This window comes from Ranitomeya imitator, chromosome 3 (genome assembly GCF_032444005.1).
Source record: "Ranitomeya imitator isolate aRanImi1 chromosome 3, aRanImi1.pri, whole genome shotgun sequence".
Taxonomy (NCBI): Eukaryota; Metazoa; Chordata; class Amphibia; order Anura; family Dendrobatidae; genus Ranitomeya; species Ranitomeya imitator.
In genome coordinates, this window is record NC_091284.1 from 754,180,842 (window position 1) to 754,204,392 (window position 23,551).

General features: G+C 42.9%; 1 protein-coding gene across 7 annotated transcripts in view; it reads right to left on the reverse strand.

Annotated features, from left to right (window-relative positions):
- The window catches only part of NBEA (neurobeachin), an 899,093-nt gene that overhangs the window by 109,366 nt on the left and 766,176 nt on the right, over positions 1–23,551 (reverse strand). For all 7 annotated transcript variants that reach the window (XM_069758980.1, XM_069758976.1, XM_069758974.1 and 4 more), the window contains one exon: positions 11,481–11,621. In XM_069758980.1, coding sequence (XP_069615081.1) covers positions 11,481–11,621 — 141 coding nt within the window. The remainder of the gene's footprint in view (positions 1–11,480; positions 11,622–23,551) is intronic.

A 23,551-nucleotide genomic window follows, 5' to 3' on the forward strand; every position in this document is an offset into this window, starting at 1 on the left:
GGACATTGTAACTACAGAATGTGTTAAATTCTATCAGTATTAACCTTTTTATCAAAGTAAAATGTCGGGTGCAGCTACACTGGTTGCCTGACACTTAGGGTATGTGCACACGTTAGGATTTCTTGCAGAAATTTTCCTGACAAAAACCGGACATTTCTGCCAGAAATCCGCACGCGTTTTTTTCGTGTTTTTTCATGCGTTTTTTGTGCGTTTTTCCCAAATGCATAGAATAGCGGGAAAAACGCAGAAAATCCGCAAAGTTAATGAACATGCTGCTTTTTTTTACCGCGATGCGTTTTTTTCGTGGAAAAAAACGCATCATGTGCACAAAAATTACACTCCTCCATTTCTGGGCTATTCTGCCTGTTTCCCCTGTGCATGCAGCACATCTCAGGATTCATCTTATCCATGCACAGGTTGTATCCACAGGGTTGATGTACTTCATCGTCACCTTTATTTCAGGGGACTATATATATATATGGGTCACCCTCCTGGGCTATTTGCTCATAGTGCTGTTGTTGTCATATATATGGATTGATGTGCACACAATTTCCAATGCATATGCAGGACAATATTTATAGGTGTTATGACCTCATTATTATGAGGAGTTTCTAACTCGTGGAGTGTGGTTTTTTCGTACTAATTCATGTACCATGTTTTAAATGTTTTTATGTGTATATCTTTTGAGGTGCAATAAAGGTGTTTATATATATTTTCTACATTGATTGTGGTTGTGCATACTATACTAGTCTACTTTTTTCTCTTTGGTTTCAAAGATTGCAGCATGCATTCTAAATGATAGGATGCATACAGTATGTCTGTGGGTTCTAATGCGGTTTTATCGCGTTTTTATCACGAAAAACGAAAAAAAACGTGAAAAAACTTGAACGTGTGCACATACCCTTAAGCCGTCATTTTATATCTGTTTAGGACAATGGTTAATATAATTGTTCTATGCACATAGGAAATTATTTTTCTCGGCAGCACATAGTCCAGGGCACTTCTCTCCTTTGGCCATAATATCCGGAGGCCATAGTGAACGCACGGCCACCTAGTCCAGCAGTAAATTAGATGCCATCGCTCCACTGGCAAACATGTAATAATTATTCCGAAAATCTCTTCACACATAATTTGTAGCTCTGCATCGCCCGCTCCGCTCCTAAGCTCATTTACTTGTATTTTGTTCTTGTCACTGCAGTCTGCTCTGGTGTAAAACACGCAATGACAGGTTTCAAAGCTACCAGGCTACTGCTGCCTCAATACGTTACTCTGCAAACTGGCAGTGCCATGGAAATTAATTGTGCTCCGTGTCACCCATTACAAGGAACAAAACAGCCAGCAAGAAAAATAGCCTGTAGCGTCTAAAAAATAAATATAGAAAATTCCTTGTTGCTTAATCCAGAATTTTTTTTTTACCTTTGCCCGCCTGCATTCCATCAGTTATAACTTTTTTGTTAAATTTTCTTTTTTTTTTTTTAGGAAGAATTGCACATTTTTTTGTATAATTTTGGGATTAATAAATAATGTGTATACATTTATTATGACATTCTGCATAAAAAAAATCCACCATAATATTTTTTTTAGTTTTCATGCTACGTACTTTATATCTAAATACATATTCTTCTTATTTTCTTAGTGTTTAGAAATGTGGACAAGATTTTTTTTTTACAGGTGACCAGTCACTATATTTCTAAGTATAAACTACCCTACTTGGACAAGCGCTTTTCCAATGCCCAGCCCCCACCCTTCCCGTAAAACAAGATAACTTATGCTTGCCTCCCGCAGAGGCGCAGTTCTAGCAATTTTGGCGCAGGGGCTTGTGTGACACCGCTATAAAACATGAGCCCTGCAGCCAATCACCGGCCGTTATTAGGCTGCTGCGCTCTCACTTCTTCCATTTGTCGTACGCTCATCAGAAGGAAGTAAGTGCAGCCGTGGATTGGCTGCAGGGCTCACTTAGCATAACAGTCACACAAACCCCAGTATTCCCAGTGACGACATCTCTGGAATGTCACCAGTACAGGAGGCGAGGCTATTTTACAAGGGAGACTACTTCATTTAAAAAGGGGTTGTTCAGGTAGTGGACACCCCGCTTATAGGGCACCTGTCATGAAAAAAAGAGGGCTACTAACTTGCTGAAATGGGGTGGATCTAGGGTAATAGCGTTCTGACGCTGCATGGCCCCCACACTGAGAGCCCCGCTGCCAGGAGGAAATAACTTTATCCCCCCTGCCGGTTCGCTCTTCCAGTCACAGAGGTGCGGCCGGCGCAGGTTCAGTCACCACTCAGTGTATAGAAAGAGCAGCGGCTGTAGCTGCGCCGCCGGCAGTGACATTACTTGGTATCGCCGTAATCGTATTGATGAGCAGAATCATACTGTGAGGTAATTTTTAACACAAAAATGTGTTCCCAAAAAGCAATGTCAGAATTGCGTTTTTTTTCACAATTTCACAGCGCTTGGATTTTTCCCCCCATTTTTTCAGTACAATATGTAGTAAAATTAATGGTGTCATTCGAAAGTGCAACCCAAAAAATGAACCATCATGTTCATGTTGACAAAAAAATAAAACTATGGCTCTGGGAAGAAGGGGAGGAAAAACGAAACCGGAAATTGGCCACGTCGGGAAGGGGTTAAAAGCAGCAGGCGACTGAGCTACATGAGAAAGTAGTCAGAAAGGCAGGTTCTATGTGGCTTCTAATAGCCTGCTCCCCTGAGTGACAGGTGTCTCCCTACGGAACCTCTCAATCTAGAGGAACGGGTGGGGAATAGCTGCCAAGTTCCCACTTGTCTGACTAGTCTCCCGTCGGCGGCTTTTAAAGTATGTTTTTCTCTGCAACGCTGTAGAGATCGTACCGCCAGAGTCTGATCCCTTTAACTAGAATGCATGACAAATCTACATGTAACGGGAGCCTTTTATGGAGAAACTCACATAAAGAACTTTTACAAGTTTATTTCAAAATTGCAAAATAAGATAGGAATAATGCACAACATTTCAATTATAATTTTTTGCAAAAAAAACATTTTTTTTTCAAAATTTCAAACAAAGATATGAAAAACGCACAAAGGTATATAAATCTGGAGTAAACTAGCTGCAGCTACATTTCTTGCACTGCTGAGTACAAGATAAAAATAGCAGGGGCCTAAAAGGCCCCGTCCCGTACAGATGTGGGTTTCCCCCAAAAAGCATTGTTACACCATAAAGACTAAGAAAAAAAATTATATAAACAACCGGATGTTACCAACAACAACATACTTGAGGATTACCTAGAGCTTCAAAATTCTAACTAAAGTAATTTTGCAGATAATAGCAAAAAAAGTAAGTACGGGGGCCTAAAATGCCCCCGATTCGCATTCTAGGGATTCTAAGTATGAACTCTGCTCTCAGCATCAGTCCTGACTTAGTTTATAGCCAGTTTTAGTGCCTAGTTGTCAAATTCACAGATATCTCTCTCACATGGCTGCTGTTTTCATATTGACATCATCAAGACCATGTAAGGGAATCAATCTGCTGGTTTTTGCTACCCAATATGAGAGCACATAATGAAGAAGAACATATCCGGATGAAGCGTCACTGGATGCGCTGCTGATAACTGAATTCAATGAATATTTTCCCTAGAAACGTTATTTTCACAGTTTACAAAGTCAACACGTTTCGAGGTCAATGCAGAACCTAGGTCTAGGGTATTTTTTTTGCCCTGAGGAAGAGGTCCTGCATTGACCTCGAAAAGTGTTGACTTTGTCAACGATGTGTTACTTACGTGTCTGCTTAGTGTAGAAGTCCTAAAATCATTGTTTCATCGGTAGGAGATTATAACTAGAGGACTACTTGGTTTGCTGCCAGGTAGTCCAGCCACGCCCCCCACCACTGATTTGCAGCTTTCTGCCTATACACAGTGCACACAGAAATCTGCCAATCAGTGGTGTGGGCATGGCTATACAGGGCAGCAAGGTGGCTCAATGGTTAGCAGCACTGTTTGCTTTACAGTGCTGGGGTCTTTGTCCCAAATCCCACCAAGGACAACATCTGCAATGAGTTAGTATATTCTCCCAGTGTTTGCGAGGGATTCCTTCAGTTTCATTGCACACTCCAAAGACATATTGATGGGGAATATAGATTATAACACTGTCCCCATTGGGGATCACAAAGTCTGTAAAGCGCTGAGGAGTATGATGGTGATATACAAGGAAAGCATAATAAATATACTGTAATAAAAGAGCTTGGCATTCAGAGAACTGGTAGATCTGCACCAGAGAAAACAGTGAGTTTATCAAAACTATAACAAACAGCCCAGTGATATATCACTGGAATCAGGGTCTCTGTCCCTACATCACGCTGCTCTCAAATGGGTGTAGCAAAACCTTGGCGACAGATTCCCTTTAAGAGTGTATACAGTCATAGCACATGCTCTGTGTGTCATCATGGTCCTTAATGCAAGAAAACTGGTGTGGCTGTGAGAAGAATGTGACCAATGCCCAACCCCAATATCTAGGTTCTTACACGGCTATCTACTATATAATTGTCTAAGGGTCACTTCCCTCTTTCTGCCTGTCTGTCTGTAACGGAAATCCCAAGTCGCTGATTGGTCTTGGCAAAATAGCCACGACCAATCAGCGACGGGCACAGTCCAGCGGCAAAATAGCCGCTCCTTACTCCCCGCAGTCAGTGCCCGCTCCATGCTCCCCGCAGTCAGCGCTCACACAGGGTTAATGGCAGCGTTAACGGACCGCGTTATGCCGCGGTGTAACACAGTCTGTTAACGCTGCTATTGACCCTGTGTGACCAACTTTTTACTATTGATGCTGCCTATGCAGCATCAATAGTAAAAAGATCTAATGTTAAAAATAATAATAAAAAAAAAAATTGTGATATTCTCACCTTCCGTCGCCTCCGCAGCAGCTTTTCCTGCAGTTCGCGATGCTCCGGTCCCACGGCTTTGCTGATTGGTCGCGACCAGCCGGCGCGACCAATCAGCGACATTGCCGCGGGATTTAAATCCCGCTTTGCTTATTGGTCGTGCTGATTTGCCGGCGCGACCAATCAGCGACATTGCCGTGGGGAGCATCAGTAAACGCCTCGGCTGGATCCGGGGGCCGACGGAGGGTGTAGCAATGTGGGCACCATATCTCTGTTTTTCAACAGAGATATGGTGCCCACATTGCTACATACTACGTGGGCTGTGTTAGATACTGCGTGGGCTGTGCTATTTACTACATCTCTGTGCTATATACCATGTGGCTGTGTTATATACTACATCTCTGTGCTATATACTATACGGGCTGTGCTATATACTACGTGGCTGGGCAATATACTACGAGGCTGGGCAATATACTACGTGGCTGGGCAATATACTTCATGACTGGGCAATATACTATGTGGCTGTGCTATATACTACGGGGCTGTGCTATATACTACGTGGCTGTGCTATATACTACGTGGGCTGTGCTATATACTACATGGGCTGTGTTATATACTACGTGGCTGTGCTATATACTACGTGACTGTGCTATATACTACGTGGCTGGGCAATATACTATGTGGCTGGGCAATATACTACGTGGCTGGGCAATATACTACGTGGCTGGGCAATATACTACGTGGCTGGGCAATATACTACGTCGCTGGGCAATATACTACGTGGCTGAGCAATATACTACGTGGCTGGGCAATATACTACGTCGCTGGGCAATATACTTCATGGCTGGGCAATATACTACGTTGCTGGGCAATATACTTCATGGCTGGGCAATATACTACGTCGCTGGGCAATATACTTCATGGCTGGGCAATATACTACGTCGCTGGGCAATATACTTCATGGCTGGGCAAAATACTACGTGGCTGTGCTATATAATACATGGGCTGTGTTATATACTACATGGGCTGTGTTATATACTATGTGGCTGTGCTATATACTACGTGACTGTGCTACATACTACGTGGCTGAGCAATATACTACGTGGCTGGGCAATATACTACGTGGCTGTGCTATATACTACGTGGCTGTGCTATATACTACGTGGTTGTGCTATATACTACGTGGGCTGTGCTATATACTACGTGGCTGTGTTATATACTACGTGGCTAAGCAATATACTACGTGGCTGGGCAATATACTATGTGGCTGGGCAATATACTATGTGGCTGGGCAATATACTACGTGGCTGGGCAATATACTACGTGGCTGGACAATATACTACGTGGTTGGGCAATATACTATGTGGCTGGGCAATATACTACGTGGCTGGGCAATATACTACGTCGCTGGACAATATACTACGTGGCTGGACAATATACTTCGTGGCTGGGCAATATACTACGTGGCTGTGCTATATACTCCGTGGCTGTGCTATATACTCCGTGGCTGTGCTATATACTATGTGGCTGGGCAATACACTACGTGGCTGAGCAATATGCTACGTGGCTGGGCAGTATACTACGTGGCTGGGCAATATACTACGTCGCTGGGCAATATACTACGTGGCTGGACAATATACTACCTGGCTGTGATATATACTACGTGGGCTGTGCTATATACTATGTGGCTGTGCTATATACTACGTGGCTGTGCTATATACTATGTGGCTGGGCAATATACTACATGGGCTGTGCTATATGCTATGTGGCTGGGCAATATACTAAGTGGCTGAGCAATATACTATGTGGCTGAGCAATATACTACGTGTTTGTGCTATATACGTGGCTGTGCTATATACTACGTGGCTGTGCTATATACTATGTGGCTGGGCAATATACTACGTGGGCTGTGCTATATGCTATGTGGCTGGGCAATATACTAAGTGGCTGAGCAATATACTATCTGGCTGAGCAATATACTACGTGTTTGTGCTATATACTACGTGGCTGTACAATATACTTCGTGGCTGGGCAATATACTACGTGTCTGTGCTATATACTACGTGGCTGTGATATATACTATGTGGGCTGTGCTATATACTACGTGGCTGTGCTATATACTACGTGGCTCTGCTATGTACTACGTGGCTGTGCTACATACTACGTGGGCTGTGTTATATACTACATGGGCTGTGCTATATACTACGTGGCTGTGCTATATACTACATGGGCTGTGTTATACGCTACTTGGCTGTGCTATATACTACGTGGGCTGTGTCATACGCTACTTGGCTGTGCTATATACTACGTGGCTGTGCTATATACTACGTGGCTGTGCTATATACTACGTGGCTGTGCTATATACTACGTGGGCTGTGTTATACGCTACTTGGCTGTGCTATATACTATGTGGCTGTGCTATATACTACGTGGCTGGGCAATATACTACGTGGGCTGTGCTATATACTACGTGGCTGTGCTATATACTACGTGGCTGGGCAATATACTACGTGGCTGGGCAATATACTACGTGGCTGGGCAATATACTACATGGCTGGGCAATATTCTACGTGGCTGGGCTATATACTACGTGGCTGGGCAATATACTACGTGGCTGGGCAATATTCTACGTGGCTGGGCTATATACTACGTGGGCTGTGTTATACGCTACTTGGCTGTGCTATATTTCTCTGCTGTATCTGTGCTATATTTCTCTGCTGTATCTGTGCATCATGAATCGTGGTATGTGTTAAAGAGGGGGGCCCACTGAGACTCTTTTACCCGGGGCCCTCAAAAACCTGGAGCCGACCCTGGCTTCACTGATTGTTCGTGGCCGGGCGTGACCAATCAGCGACAGTCGCAGTTCGCCCGCGAATTGGCGCGGAATTTGAACCACGCTTCGCTAATTGGTTGCGTTATTCTGAAAACTTCATAAATAAACTACATACATATTCTAGAATACCCGATGTGTTAGAATCGGGCCACCATCTAGTTTTCAATAAACTGCTGTCCGCCTTCAGTTAACTTCCCTCTGGGAATCTCTTAGGGGACCGTATAAGACTAACACTGGCATGCATTTATGATCTACAAAATAACAGATTCAATGTATTTCCTGAATATCAGTAATGCAATGCTAACATAAGCATCCATATTTCATGTCCAGCATGAGGAGAGGACAGATGAACCTGCACCTCTTAGGAACAGACCAGCAGATTCGGGAGTGATGTGGCTTCTCTAGGTTGCTGATTTTGGCTGCTATTCTGAATGTGTAATGAGCTTGGGGTCACCGAGTTTTCCCTCCGGGGGTCTTAATAACCCACATCCCATACAAACAAACTTTTAGTATATGCTGGGGCGATATTTTTCTAAGGGAACATTTGGATACAGTTACAATTGAACGTGGGAAAGCTTGGAGCCTGTCTATGTGCTCACCTTGCGCTAATAACAGAGGGCTACAGTCCCCTAGAATGTATATATCCTTGTGCTATGAGACCGGTCACCAGTCCTCACTTCAGACCGACACGCATGCATTTGACACAGAAATTCTACAGAACGCTTCTCATTGCTTTTTAATACTTTATATCTGTTCAGATTAACCTGAATGTTTACTTTAGTATATACTGTATATATATATTTTTGCAGCTATAAAACCAATGAATGTAGATAATATAAAGAAATATCCCAAAATGTAAAGTGGAGAAGTAATGACCAATGGGCACCAGTGATATTAGTTGTAGATGAAGAAAGATGGGTGGACGGATCATCGGATACATCCACAATGTGAAGAGGTTCACCTATGGCCACAGTCCTCAGGGGCATGGTCATGGAAACCAATTTCACCATTTAGCTATATTATGTACATAAAAATGGAAGGGGGTTGCACACAGATCTATAGTAGAGAGGAGGAAAGCACATGAAGAGGAAAATAAGGGCAGGAAGCTGTGCTACATGATCTAATGAAGAAGTCTCCCCTGGAAACAGAGAGCTCATATCCAGCCTATATTACAGGGAGAGACACTCCAAAAAGAGAAAAATCTGAAACCAGGATCAGACTGCTAACTCCATATTAGTCGGTCTGAAAATTAATTAAAAAAATGAGGATTGCAGACTGAAAAGTGGAGTAATTTAATTATGGAAATGTCACCACTAACATGTAAAATTATTTTTTTCCAAAGTCAAAAGGTGTCTAATTGCTCCTCAGAGTACAAGACTGCACCACATGATCCTTTCCCGAGCTGCTGACTGTCCAAGAGGGATCTCAAGATATATGTGGTTGCATGGATCCAGGAAAAGATTTACTTATAGCCCAGTTTACACTTTTGATGGGCTTTCAAAAGGGTTTTTCTGGCTATAAATGGGGCTAATCCTCCTCTGGTTTTGCTGCAGAACGGCAGGATATCCTCTGCAGGAATTGAAGTGTGCGGCTGGGAGATATATCTGCTGCAGAACGTGTAGTAGATGTTATATAGATATACACTAAGTAAGGAGACTTTGGGATAAAGTGCATGGCCAGGACTGAGAACTGCAGGCAGTGAGAGTCGCAGGCTGGATAACGTACATGTGTTTTACATTGTAATATTAGTCATCAGTGCTCTCAGCATCAGTCATGACTTTCTTGAAAACCACAGTCGCTGGTGGAGAAAACCTCCTTACACGGACGTGTCACTCAAATAACTGCTGCTCAGAATTTTTTACATTTTCAAGTCAATTTGGTATTTGATTTCACTGATAACATCGCAGATTGTGTGAGAAGGGAGCAGACACCTGACAAGTTAATGGAATTTACAATTAGTCACTAAGCAGCTTATGGTAAAAGGGTGGACAATCGAAGCTAGAAGGATCTGGATGAAGTCAGATCAGATGCAACTCCGGGAGATGTAACCCTATGTGTGCGGCATACACAAAGAGGAAATCGGCAGAGGCGTCCATCCTGCCCTAACAACCTCCAGATCTGTGCGGGGCCACACGGTGCAGGTGAACACATGTCTGTATGCATCACTCCGATGTGACCAGTTTAGGAGCAATAGATGATAGAACCTACAACCATCGGGAGAATAACTAAATGCTTTTTGTATTAAAAGCGGCAGAAAGCTACGCGCAACTAAGAATTCATTTTATTTGACTTTTCCCCATAGACAAATTTCACTTATCCACCGGTGATAAATATATGATGGGGGTCTGACCACAGGGACCATTAGCGATTGTGACAACATGGTCACACAGTCCGATGTGTGAATGAACAGTAGTGAGCATGTGCGACCACTGCTCTGTTTACTGTGTATTGTCCGCACATGCTCACTACTACGCTTACACAGGGGACTTCAGGACCTCTCATCTCGGCACCGTAGGGATGGACCCCCAGAAATCATAGAGATAGCTTATACATTTTATTTATGAGAAAAGCCTTTAATGTTCTGGTTCTTAAGTAAGGGGGAATGTAGGATAAGGATAAGATCATGACTTCAATGTCTACCATTAGGAGGAAAGGTCACATTGGAACTTGTGTCTTTCAGAAAATTTGCCACCTTTGCATTTTTGCATCTTTAAAAGAAAACAAATTGCCATAAGTATTAGACAGCATAATGAAGTCATGCACTAATGCTAATATGACACGACAATAGCGTAGAGCGCAAGTGCTCGCTATTCGAGTTTGCATCGGGTGCTCGGGTATGCACAGAGTATCGCTTAAATCCCCACCCCACGTTTTGCGGCTGCTAGACACCCCTCAAAAAATGCAGGGACTACCTGCCATACACGGGTAATCCCTGCATGTTTTTTGGCTGTCAAAACATGCGGCCGCGGGTTCTCCAACAGGTCACTCGAGCACCGGGGATACTCTGTGCATACCCGAGCACTTGCGCTAAACACTACACAACAATTGTGATTCTTCATACACTTAACTCATAGTCAATGTGACCTGGCCATAAAATGGGATCAATAATCTTACAGATCTGTTGTTGCCATGCACGACTAATGGAAATATCTTTGAGATCTTTTGCCAAGTTAGAAAAAGCATCTGTTATACTGGTACAGAATTTGCCAGGTCCCATTCAAGAGTCCAGAAAAGTGAGATAACCAAGTCTGTAAGTAATAGAGGCCGTACTGATTGTTACCAAGATTTCACAGAAAAGAAGAAGAGCCTGCAGACTGCCGAATTGTGCTAGTGTGGGATGCGTATAGTCACAATCCCCCTGTATTCCTAGTGCTGGGAGGGGGCGGTCACATAACTGCACGTATGCAATTTACATACATGTGGGCACATCACATGCTGACTAGACTCTCCTCTGCTGGAACATTGAGAAATGCAGGAGTCTAGTCGGCATGTGACCACAATGATGGAAACCACATGCATGTGGTCATGCTCCTCAGCCTACTACCTGGGGAATACAGGGAAACTAATAAGACATGTGCTGGGATTGTCCAGTCTAAGAATTCTCTTTTTAGACTAGTCAACCCTTTTAAGGAAATATTGCAATGTAAATAAATTAATCCAGTAATAAAATTATAAAACAAAAAACCTACGTGCACAGGAAATAGCTTGTTTTCTAAGAATAGGATAACCCTGTGTGTTATATAGTCCGGGTATTACATTGCTTTATGCCGGATAACCAGAGATATACTTACGATTCTAACAAGCCAGCACAGTGTGAAGGTGGACGTGGAGTAATGAGTATTGTAGTGATATGGAGGAGTCTGGTCGTCTTCCCAGGTCTCATATCGTTCTGCATAAAACACTGCTCTCTTTGGATTCAAAGCTCCGATGGGCTAAAAAATAAAATAAGACTTCTTAAGACATGGATTCTGCTTTTTAGACGTATGCACACTTGAGCAGCTGTATATATTTACTGTATCCCTTCACTGGTGATAGATCATTAACTCTCCTGGCAATGGAGAATGCAGGTAGGAGTTTGATTTCAGAGATAATGCCTTACATGTTGTCATATGAACACTGACACCTGACAATCTAATAAGTTAGCATTAGACATGGAGTATAACACAGCTCGGAGGAATCTACAAGCCGCATCTACCAGAGATAACGCACATTGCTGGCTGTTTAAGCCTTCAAATACCACTGTCACATTCCAGCAAACTAAATGACAGCGTGATGGGCTTCATGCAACGTCGGTGAGCGCAGCGTATAGGGAATCAGAAAGGGGTCTCCTCGTACTAAAATCCTAAGGCTGCAGACAGAGAACGGAAAACTTTCAGCAAATGTGTGATTTGACTTGTCTTTACATAGAGCTCTATTCTTCTAATACAAGGCTCTTGATTATCTACTTCTCTTGCAAAATCTAGGATATTAAGGTCGGGTGCCGATGATCTGCAACTAGCGGCACTTTATACGCAAGGCATGCCCGTTGCGTCCAAAGCGCTGCCGTCTATTGAATGCAGGTGAATCCGCATGTGATCACTGAACCGTGCGGATTTACTGCATTCAATACATTTCTATTAATGAAATTGACATACTGCGGTCTGGAAAGACGCGCCGTATGTCCGTCTGCGCAGGTGAGCCAGAGGCATCTGTAGACACATAGTGGGCATGGGATTTCTTGAAATCCCATCCACTATGCTGTAATATCTGGACACTGCACACAGCGTCCAATCTGCAGCAACTCCAGACTGAGGGCACCTACCCTAAGGCTGCATTCATACATCCTAGTGGTGTCTGATTTTTTTTCTCAGACAGCACATGGATCAATGGAGTTTCACTGACGAATGCACTTCATCAGTTTGAAAAAAACAAAAGGATCCATGTCTCCGATCCGCAGCACGGTGCTCGGAGCACCACCTATTCTCATCCGTCATGTGGATGAGACTCGGCCATTAAAGTCTAGTAAAGATGAAACACAGAAGACGACTTTGTACTTCATGCGAGTTTCATCTGTTTTTCACCGATTCATTGTTGGATAGAAAAAAGTTCAGATAGACAATCGACTTCTGTCAGGTCTTAAAAAGTGACAAAAAATGTATGCAATACCAAGGCAATACAGATGACAAGTGAGAGAAAAATGGTCCATAGTACATGGATGAAAAAATAGACCCGGATGTATGGTTGGGTTTGGACAATCCATAGCTTCATAGTTTTTAAGGATGAAGGAAGACATGTTGAGATGTAGAGCACTGGTCCCCAACCTTTCTTACCTTGAGAGTTGCATTCAACTCTGAGCGAGGGTAGAGAGCCCCATCTAGGTTTGCCCTCATACAATAGTGGCACTTAGAGCCCACCATCACCAGTAGACCACTGAGACCTTGTGCCCCCTCGCATATAGACAGTATAATTACACTGAAGGGTTCCCACTTTGCCCTAATTTAGTAGTTTCAAGCACACCCTCCACACTGTCGCATCAAGCGTCCAGCTCCCCTCTAACGAACAGTACCATCCTATCTCCAACTTACTATATTTATTTCTCTACCCTTTCCCTCAGGAAGTATATGGACACCCAGATCTTCTGTTCTGTGCAGGACTACTCATAAAAATCACATCTGGAGACCTCCTCTACATAGCTGGGTGCTAGACGAGGTGCAAATGCTGTTACCTGGCAGACAGCCACAAGCCACACATCTTAAGCCCACGAGCCACATGTGGCTCCTGAGCCACAGGTTGGGGACCCCTGATCTAAGGGAAGGTAAAAATCCCATGAGGTGGATGCGAATGGCCCCATATTATGAGAAAATGTGATTTTTGCTATATATATATATATATATATATATATATATATATATATATATATATATATATATATATATACACACATACACACACACACACATATATATATATATATGTATACATATGTACATATACATACTCACACACACTTATAGGTGGTTAGTCTACTATTGCTTGCCATATGAATAAAAAAAAAAGTCTACAAGCCTAGTAATTTTTTAATACAGTACAATTTAATACACATACAAGTAACGTAGACAACATATTCATTCCTTGAAGACAAAAAAAGTTGGAAAATATTGGTTTATCATTATTGAGTAAGTGGGTGCTATCACCATTCAGTCCTATCAAGGTTTTGCTCATAAAAGTGTTAAATTTTCAGATTTACTGTAGGGAGATCACAGCATGTAACTGGGCTACTTGCCCCAAGGGCCTTAAGCTCTCCCAGCAGCTCGGCCAGACTGTGCGCAGCGCCTGCCTATAAACCAGATCAATACGTCTGCAGAAGTCAATCACTGGGATAACACGTCTAATGGAAAGAGACTTTGGCTCACACAGGATGGCTTGTACAGCACATTTAATGATGAAAACAGCTCATGGAGGACGGACGATGGTGTTTGGTGACACTGAGCAGAGATGTTAAATAGCCAGGCTGAAATTTACATTTTATGAACAAAGTTCGAGCCATGTTAAAAAAAAACCCCAAACCTCAGTGATCTCCGCAGCTGTAGAACATACAAAAGGAGACGGGACTGGGTCCCCTCCGGGTAAAAGGAATTTACATAAAAAATGAGGCCAGTACCAACGTCTTACGTGAGGCTGTCCACCCATAGTCTTCTGTCTTATTTATTGGATTGTAGCTACATTAATAATCCAGTGTCAAATGTTCTGATTTGGATATCCAGCTTTTTCTATCTGTAATTTTTTTTTACATTAATACAAATTTACTGAATAAAAAAAAAATAATAATCCAGTGTAATTTTCTGAGAGTGTAAACTTTGATACACTAAAGTCTTTAATTGCACCAAGTTTAAGTTACCCAAGTTGCCATATCGGAGATATAAAATTCATTCCTGCATTTTTTTAGATAGATTTTACAACAGGATAAGTTATTTGACAGGGTCATATTATAATACTATCGTGTCTGGGAAGTGATGGAGCACAGCATCCTCCGGCAGACACCAGAGAGTTGTAGGATGGAGTCATCTGTGTAGCACTTCTACCCCACATTATCTATTATCTATGCCTCTAATAGTATATTAAGAGCTGTCATTACTCATCTATGCACTAATATTAACCCCTTCAAGACCCAGCCTATTTTGACCTTAAAGACCTTGCCGTGTTTTGCAATTCTGACCAGTGTCCCTTTATGAGGTAATAACTCAGGAACGCTTCAACGGATCCTAGCGGTTCTGAGATTGTTTTTTCGTCACATATTATGCTTCATGTTAGTGGTAAATTTAGGTCAATAAATTCTGCATTTATTTGTGATAAACACGGAAATTTGGCGAAAATTTTGAAAATTTCGCAATTTTCACATTTTGAATTTTTATTCTGTTAAACCAGAGAGATATGTGACACAAAATAGTTAATAAATAACATTTCCCACATGTTTACTTTACATCAGCACAATTTTGGAAACAAAATTTTTTTTTGTTAGGAAGTTATAAGGGTTAAAATTCGACCAGCGATTTGTCATTTTTACAACGAAATTTACAAAACCATTTTTTTTAGGGACCACCTCACATTTGAAGTCAGTTTGAGGGGTCTATATGGCTGAAAATACCCAAAAGTGACACCATTCTAAAAACTGCACCCCTCAAGGTACTCAAAACCACATTCAAGAAGTTTATTAACCCTTCAGGTGCTTCACAGAAGCAGAAGCAACATGGAAGGAAAAAATGAACATTTAACTTTTTAGTCACAAAAATTATCTTTTAGCAACAATTTTTTTATTTTCCCAATGGTAAAAGGAGAAACTGAACCACGAAAGTTGTTGTCCAATTTGTCCTGAGTACGCTGATACCTCATATGTGGGGGTAAACCACTGTTTTGGCGCACGGCAGGGCTTGGAAGGGAAGGAACGCCATTTGACTTTTTGAATCAAAAATTGGCTCCACTCTTTAGCGGACACCATGTCACGTTTGGAGAGCCCCCGTGTGCCTAAAAATTGGAGCTCCCCCACAAGTGACCCCATTTTGGAAACTAGACGCCCCAAGGAACTTATCTAGATGCATAGTGAGCACTTTGAACCCCCAGGTGCTTCACAAATTGATCCGTAAAAATGAAAAAGTACTTTTTTTTCGCAAAAAAATTCTTTTAGCCTCAATTTTTTCATTTTCACATGGGCAACAGGATAAAATGGATCCTAAAATGTGTTGGGCAATTTCTCCTGAGTACACCAATACCTCACATGTGGAGGTAAACCACTGTTTGGGCACATGGTAAGGCTCGGAAGGGAAGGAGCGCCATTTGACTTTTTGAATGGAAAATTATTTCCATCGTTAGCGGACACCATGTTGCGTTTGGATAGCTCCTGTGTGCCTAAACATTGGCGCTCCCCCACAAGTGACCCCATTTTGGAAACTAGACCCCCCAAGGAACTAATTTAGATGCCTAGTGAGCACTTTAAACCCTCAGGTGCTTCACAAATTGATCTGTAAAAATGAAAAAGTAATTTTTTTTCACAAAAAAATTCTTTTCGCCTCAATTTTTTCATTTTCACATGGGCAGTAGGATAAAATGGATCATAAAATTTGTTGGGCAATTTCTCCCGAGTACGCCGATACCTCATATGTGGGGGTAAACCACTGTTTGGGCACTCGGCAGGGCTCGGAAGAGAAGGCGCGCCATTTGACTTTTTGAATGGAAAATTAGCTCCAATTGTTAGCGGACACCATGTCGCGTTTGGAGAGCCCCTGTGTGCCTAAACATTGGAGCTCCCCCACAAGTGACCCCATTTTGGAAACTAGACCCCCCAAGGAACTTATCTAGATGCATATTGAGCACTTTAAACCCCCAAGTGCTTCACAGAAGTTTATAACGCAGAGCCATGAAAATAAAAAATAATTTTTCTTTCCTCAAAAATGATTTTTTAGCCTGGAATTTCCTATTTTGCCAAGGATAATAGGAGAAATTGGACCCCAAATATTGTTGTCCAGTTTGTCCTGAGTACGCTGATACCCCATATGTGGGGGTAAACCACTGTTTGGGCGCACGGCAGGGCTCGGAAGGGATGGCACGCCATTTGGCTTTTTAAATGGAAAATTAGCTCCAATCATTAGCGGACACCATGTCACGTTTGGAGAGGCCCTGTGTGCCTAAACATTGGAGATCCCCCAGAAATGACACCATTTTAGAAACTAGACCCCCAAAGGAACTAATCTAGATGTGTGGTGAGGACTTTGAACCCCCAAGTGCTTCACAGAAGTTTATAACGCAGAGCCATGAAAATAAAAAAAAAAATTATTTTCTCAAAAATGATCTTTTAGCCTGCAATTTTTTATTTTCCCAAGGGTAACAGGAGAAATTTGACCCCAAAAGTTGTTGTCCAGTTTCTCCTGAGTATGCTGATACCCCATATGTGGGGGTAAATCACTGTTTGGGCACATGCCGGGGCTCGGAAGTGAAGTAGTGACGTTTTGAAATGCAGACTTTGATGGAATGCTCTGTGGGCGTCACGTTGCGTTTGCAGAGCCCCTGATGTGGCTTAACAGTAGAAACCCCCCACAAGTGACCCCATTTTGGAAACTAGACCCCCAAAGGAACTTATCTAGATGTGTGGTGAGCACTTTGAACCCCCAAGTGCTTCATAGAAGTTTATAATGCAGAGCCGTGAAAATAATAAATACGTTTTCTTTCCTCAAAAATAATTATTTAGCCCAGAATTTTTTAATTTTCCCAAGGGTAACAGGAGAAATTTGACCCCAATATTTGTTGTCCAGTTTCTCCTGAGTACGGTGATACCCCATATGTGGGGGTAAACTACTGTTTGGGCACATGCCGGGGCTTGGAATTGAAGTAGTGACGTTTTGAAATGCAGACTTTGATGGAATGCTCTGCGGGCGTCACGTTGCGTTTGCAGAGCCCCTGATGTGCCTAAACAGTAGAAACCCCCCACAAGTGACCCCATTTTGGAAACTAGACCCTGAAAGGAACTTTTCTAGATGTGTGGTGAGCACTTTGAACCCCCAAGTGCTTCATAGAAGTTTATAATGCAGAGCCGTGAAAATAATAAATACGTTTTCTTTCCTCAAAAATAATTATTTAGCCCAGAATTTTTTATTTTCCCAAGGGTTACAGGAGAAATTGGACCCCAAAAGTTGTTGTCCAGTTTCTCCTGAGTACGCTGATACCCCATATGTGGGGGTAAACCACTGTTTGGGCACACGTCGGGGCTCAGAAGGGAAGTAGTGACTTTTGAAATGCAGACTTTGATGGAATGGTCTGCGGGTGTCACGTTGCGTTTGCAGAGCCCCTGGTGTGCCTAAACAGTAGAAACCCCCCACAAGTGACCCCATTTTAGAAACTAGACCCCCCAAGGAACTTATCTAGATATGTGGTGAGCACTTTGAACCCCAAGTGCTTCACAGACGTTTACAACGCAGAGCCGTGAAAATAAAAAATCATTTTTCTTTCCTCAAAAATTATGTTTTAGCAAGCATTTTTTTAGATTCACAAGGGTAACAGGAGAAATTGGACCCCAGTAATTGTTGCGCAGTTTGTCCTGAGTATGCTGGTACCCCATATGTGGGGGTAAACCACTGTTTGGGCACACGTCAGGGCTCGGAAGTGAGGGAGCACCATTTGACTTTTTGAATACGAGATTGGCTGGAATCAATGGTGGCGCCATGTTGCGTTTGGAGACCCCTGATGTGCCTAAACAGTGGAAACCCCTCAATTCTAACTCCAACACTAACCCCAACACACCCCTAACCCTAATCCCAACTGTAGCCATAATCCTAATCACAACCCTAACCCCAACACACCCCTAACCACAACACTAACCCCAACACACCCCTAACCCTAACCACAACCCTAATTCCAACCCTAACCCTAAGGCTATGTGCCCACGTTGCGGATTCGTGTGAGATATTTCCGCACCATTTTTGAAAAATCTGCGGGTAAAAGGCACTGTGTTTTACCTGCGGATTTTCCGCGGATTTCCAGTGTTTTTTGTGCGGATTTCACCTGCGGATTCCTATTGAGGAACAGGTGTAAAACACTGCGGAATCCGCACAAAGAATTGACATGCTGCGGAAAATACAACGCAGCGTTTCCGCGCGGTATTTTCCGCACCATGGGCACAGCGGATTTGGTTTTTCATATGTTTACATGGTACTGTAAACCTGATGGAACACTGCTGCGAATCCGCAGCCAAATCCGCACCGTGTGCACATAGCCTAATTCTAAAGGTATGTGCACACGCTGCGGAAAACGCTGCGGATCCGCAGCAGTTTCCCATGAGTTTACAGTTCAATGTAAACCTACGGGAAACAAAAATCGCTGTGCCCATGCTGCGGAAAAACTGCACGGAAACGCAGCGGTTTACATTCCGCAGCATGTCACTTCTTTGTGCGGATTCCGCAGCGGTTTTACAACTGCTCCAATAGAAAATCGCAATTGTAAAACCGCAGTGAAATGCGCAGAAAAAAACGCGGTAAATCCGCCATAAATCCGCAGCGGTTTAGCACTGCGGATTTATCAAATCCGCAGCGGAAAAATCCGCAGAGGACCAGAATACGTGTGCACATTCCTAGCCCTAACCCTAGCCCTAACCCTAGCCCTACCCCTAACCCTACCCCTACCCCTAACCTTAACCCTAACCCTACCCCTAACCCTAACCCTACCCCCTAACCCTATTCTATCATTAGTGGAAAAAAAAAAATTTCTTTATTTTTTTATTGTCCCTACCTATGGGGGTGACAAAGGGGGGGGGTCATTTATTATTTTTTTTATTTTGATCACTGAGATAGATTATATCTCAGTGATCAAAATGCACTTTGGAACGAATCTGCCGGCCGGCAGATTCGGCGGGCGCACTGCGCATGCGCCCGCCATTTTGGAAGATGGCGGCGCCCGGGAGAAGACGGACGGGACCACGGCTGGATCGGTAAGTATGATAGGGTGGGGGGGGACCACGGGGGGGGGATCGGAGCACGGGGGGGGGGGGATCGGAGCACGGGGGGGGGAATCGGAGCGCGGGAGGGGTGGAACGGAGCGCGGGGGGCGTGGAACGGAGCACGGGGGGCTGGAACGGAGCACGGGGGGGTGGAACGGAGCACGGGGGGGTGGATCGGAGTGCAGGGGGGGTGATTGGAGCACGGGGGGGTGATTGGAGCACGGGGGGAGCGGACACGAGCACGGGGGGGAGCGGAGCACAGGGCGGAGGGGAGCCGGAGCAGTGTACCGGCCAGATCGGGGGGGTGGGGGGGCGATCGGAGGGGTGGGGTGGGGGCACACTAGTATTTCCAGCCATGGCCGATGATATTTCAGCATCGGCCATGGCTGGATTGTAATATTTCACCCGTTATAATGGGTGAAATATTACAAATCGCTCTGATTGGCAGTTTCACTTTCAACAGCCAATCAGAGCGATCGTAGCCACGAGGGGGTGAAGCCACCCCCCCTGGGCTAAACTACCACTCCCCCTGTCCCTGCAGATCGGGTGAAATGGGAGTTAACCCTTTCACCCGATCTGCAGGGACGCGATCTTTCCATGACGCCGCATAGGCGTCATGGGTCGGAATGGCACCGACTTTCATGACGCCTACGTGGCGTCATGGGTCGGGAAGGGGTTAATGAGATGACTCTGATCATGCAGCCCCAATCTATACAGCAAAGTGGACAAGTGAAATGCAAACAAAAGGGAATATCAACCAAGTGTGACTACTCACAAACAGATTTTTATAATGCTGATTACAGCTCTAACGTGGCCAGGTCACTCCCTCAGGTGCCCAATACACAACCTCAGCCATAAAGCGCCAAAAGGATTAAATAATAATGCCTAAAATAAGAAGGCAACAGAGAAAAATGTACATTAATTTTTAGAGCTTTGATTACATATATATGAGAAAAGCCTCAAAGTGGCATCATATTGGCATCTAGCCCAATGTCTTTGGCATGCAGGACTATGGCTCAACTGAACGTAATCAGATTAACTTTCAAGCATGACTAGAATCTGGTGCAGCTGGCAAAAAAAAAAAAAAATCACACACAGAGTTAACACAAAGCCAAGTCTGGTTCGCTTAACTGGAATGGTAATTCATATATAGGTAAATAGGAATCGAGCACCATCATAACTGACCATGTTAGACTGGATAGTTTTGTATCAAATAAATGGGAGCAGGTACAGCACTTAAACTAAAGGTATTGTCTTGTCTGCCAAAATTCCTACCATATGCCTATTAGGAAACAAAAACTTAATAGGGGAACAAGTGCAGCGAGTAGCTCATATTTCAATGGCAGCATGCAATAGTACATTTATCCTGTAGAAGCCACTGCAGGAAAAATGAGCAGCTAAACACAACTTCATATTAAAGGGTTTATTTGTGATAGACAATCTCTTTAAACTTAGTCCATATAGCTTGTTGTTAATGGTTACAAGGTTTAGGTTATAATTTAAGTTATAGTTGAACTGGGCGTCACCATAGATTTGCCTGGGGGGCGTGTACTTCTTCCCTTGCATGAGATTAACCAATCATAAGCAGGCAGCAACATACAAGGGAAAAAAGAACACACTCGTCTCCTCACTGATCACTACAGCAGCTGTGTAGAGATACAGCAGAGCTGGGTTATTTATTATTACAACCCTACCCACACACTATTTGATAAGAGATTTCGAACTGTTTGTAGTGCTACAACTCTCTGCTCTTCTGTAGCTGCAGAGATCAGTTTCCCTCTGTGTGTTTGATTGGTCAATTTACAGTGCCTTGCGAAAGTATTCGGCTCCCTGGAACTTTTCAACCTTTTCCCACATATCATGCTTCAAACACAAAGATACCAAATGTAAATTTTTTGTGAAGAATCAACAACAAGTGGAACACAATTGTGAAGTTGAATGAAATTTATTGGTTATTTTAAATTTTTGTGGAAATTCAAAAACTGAAAAGTGGGGAAGGGGAAGGATCACACACCCCAGTGACAAGTTTCTGGTAAAGCCTAGTTGCGCTATAACAAATTCTAAAACTTTATAAGCCAATATCTCCGCAATATTTCACTCAGCTCTGTAGCCACGTTTTTCATGATGTGACCAGTTTAAAGGGAGTCTGTAGACTAACTATACAGTGATATTGTAGACTTCACCCCAATATTATTACTCTACATGTTCCGCGGTGGTCATCAGCTGGGTACAATGTTACACTTCCTTAATTTGCGTTAAAAGTTATTTTCACAAGCACTGCACCAGTAACAGGCACAGTGCTAGTATGATTTCTATAAGGCTAAAGTCCCTATATCACTGTATAGTTACGGTAGTCTAGAAGGCATTCTGAGGGTGCCTCCTTTTAACACGCTCAAACTGGTGAAAAATCATCTTTAACTAATAGTTATCATGTGGCCATTACACACCACCAAAAGTGATCCTAGGAAAATGTAGTAGATTGTGTAAAGAAATGTAAGTCTTATTTTCCCTTCTGAACATATTGATCGAATAAAGGAGAGTTGCGCCGAGCTCCACGGGGTTTTGCCTGAAGTATTCACACTTGAGTACATTTATTTGCATTATTACAGTAAGAGGCCTGAAGGCTTTATCACTTCCTGTGCTCCTAGCAACATACTAATTTGGAGCATAACTATCATACTTCTCATCTCCTGCCACTCACTCAGATCAGGAATTAAGAGACGGAATATCTGGTGCTCGGTGAGAAGACTTGTGTGCCGGCTCACGCTCCGATCATTGCCAGGAACCGTGATGAACTCATGTGTAAGGTCTGATTAACTCAAGAGGAGGGAAAAACGCACAAAGCAAATTCTAGAAAATGCAGTCTTACGACTTGTCTCGTGAATTGTGCTAATTTATATCAATTGAAGACCAATGTGCCTCAAACTGGTGTATATAAAAATGTATACGGTATATATATTTATTTATTTAAAGTAGTAATACTTACCCACCCCCCATTCCAGCGCTGGATCCCGGTTACAGCCCCTGGTAAACTGTTTCCCATGGCTGCAGACACCACAGCCCACTGCAGCCGATCACTGGCCTCAGCGGTATACAACGCGAGACCCATTTTTATCAACATTGGAGTCTATAGATAAATTATTACATAAGGCTTATCAACATCATGTAGAGATTTTGTAAAACCTCCAAACCCAACACCAAAAAATGTGTTAAAACTAATACAAAACACTCGTTTTGCTGTTATTTGAAAGCGGAAAACACACCAAGGAAATAACACAATAAGTTTTTTTTAATACAAGCATTAAAAAACAATTAAAAAAAGCCGCGTTATTAGTTGAATGAGAAGTTTGTTGCAAGCAAATTTATTTCTTACAGAAATGAAAGAAAAAGGGTGAACTCAAACTGACTAACTGCAAAAAAAAAAACACTTCAAAGTTTAACTTTTATTGATAGGCAAAATATACCCTACCAGCAGTGAAGGTGCACTCATGCATAAAAAAGATAAACCAACCTGATTGATATATACCGCTAGGTTGATTTATCTTTTTTCCTCTCGAATGCACCTTCACTGGTGGTAGGGTATATTTTACCTATCAATAAAAGTTAAATGTTAAAGGGTTTTTTTGCAGTTAGTCAAGCAAATTAATTTATTCATTTTTTTTTTTAACATGGATTTTGGCACAGGGTGGGAGTCCAACACCTGGCATGCCCACTGATCACCTATTAGGGCTAATGGCCACCGGATGCACACACTGTGGAGCTGGAGCTCCACAGCGCCTTATTGTGGTCATTCTAAGGTACTGCAGATCAGATCCCATTCACTTCAAAAGGAACTGACCTGTATTTGCCCTAATCAGCCAGTTAACACCAGAAAGAGCCCTATTAAAATAGTTGCTATTGGTC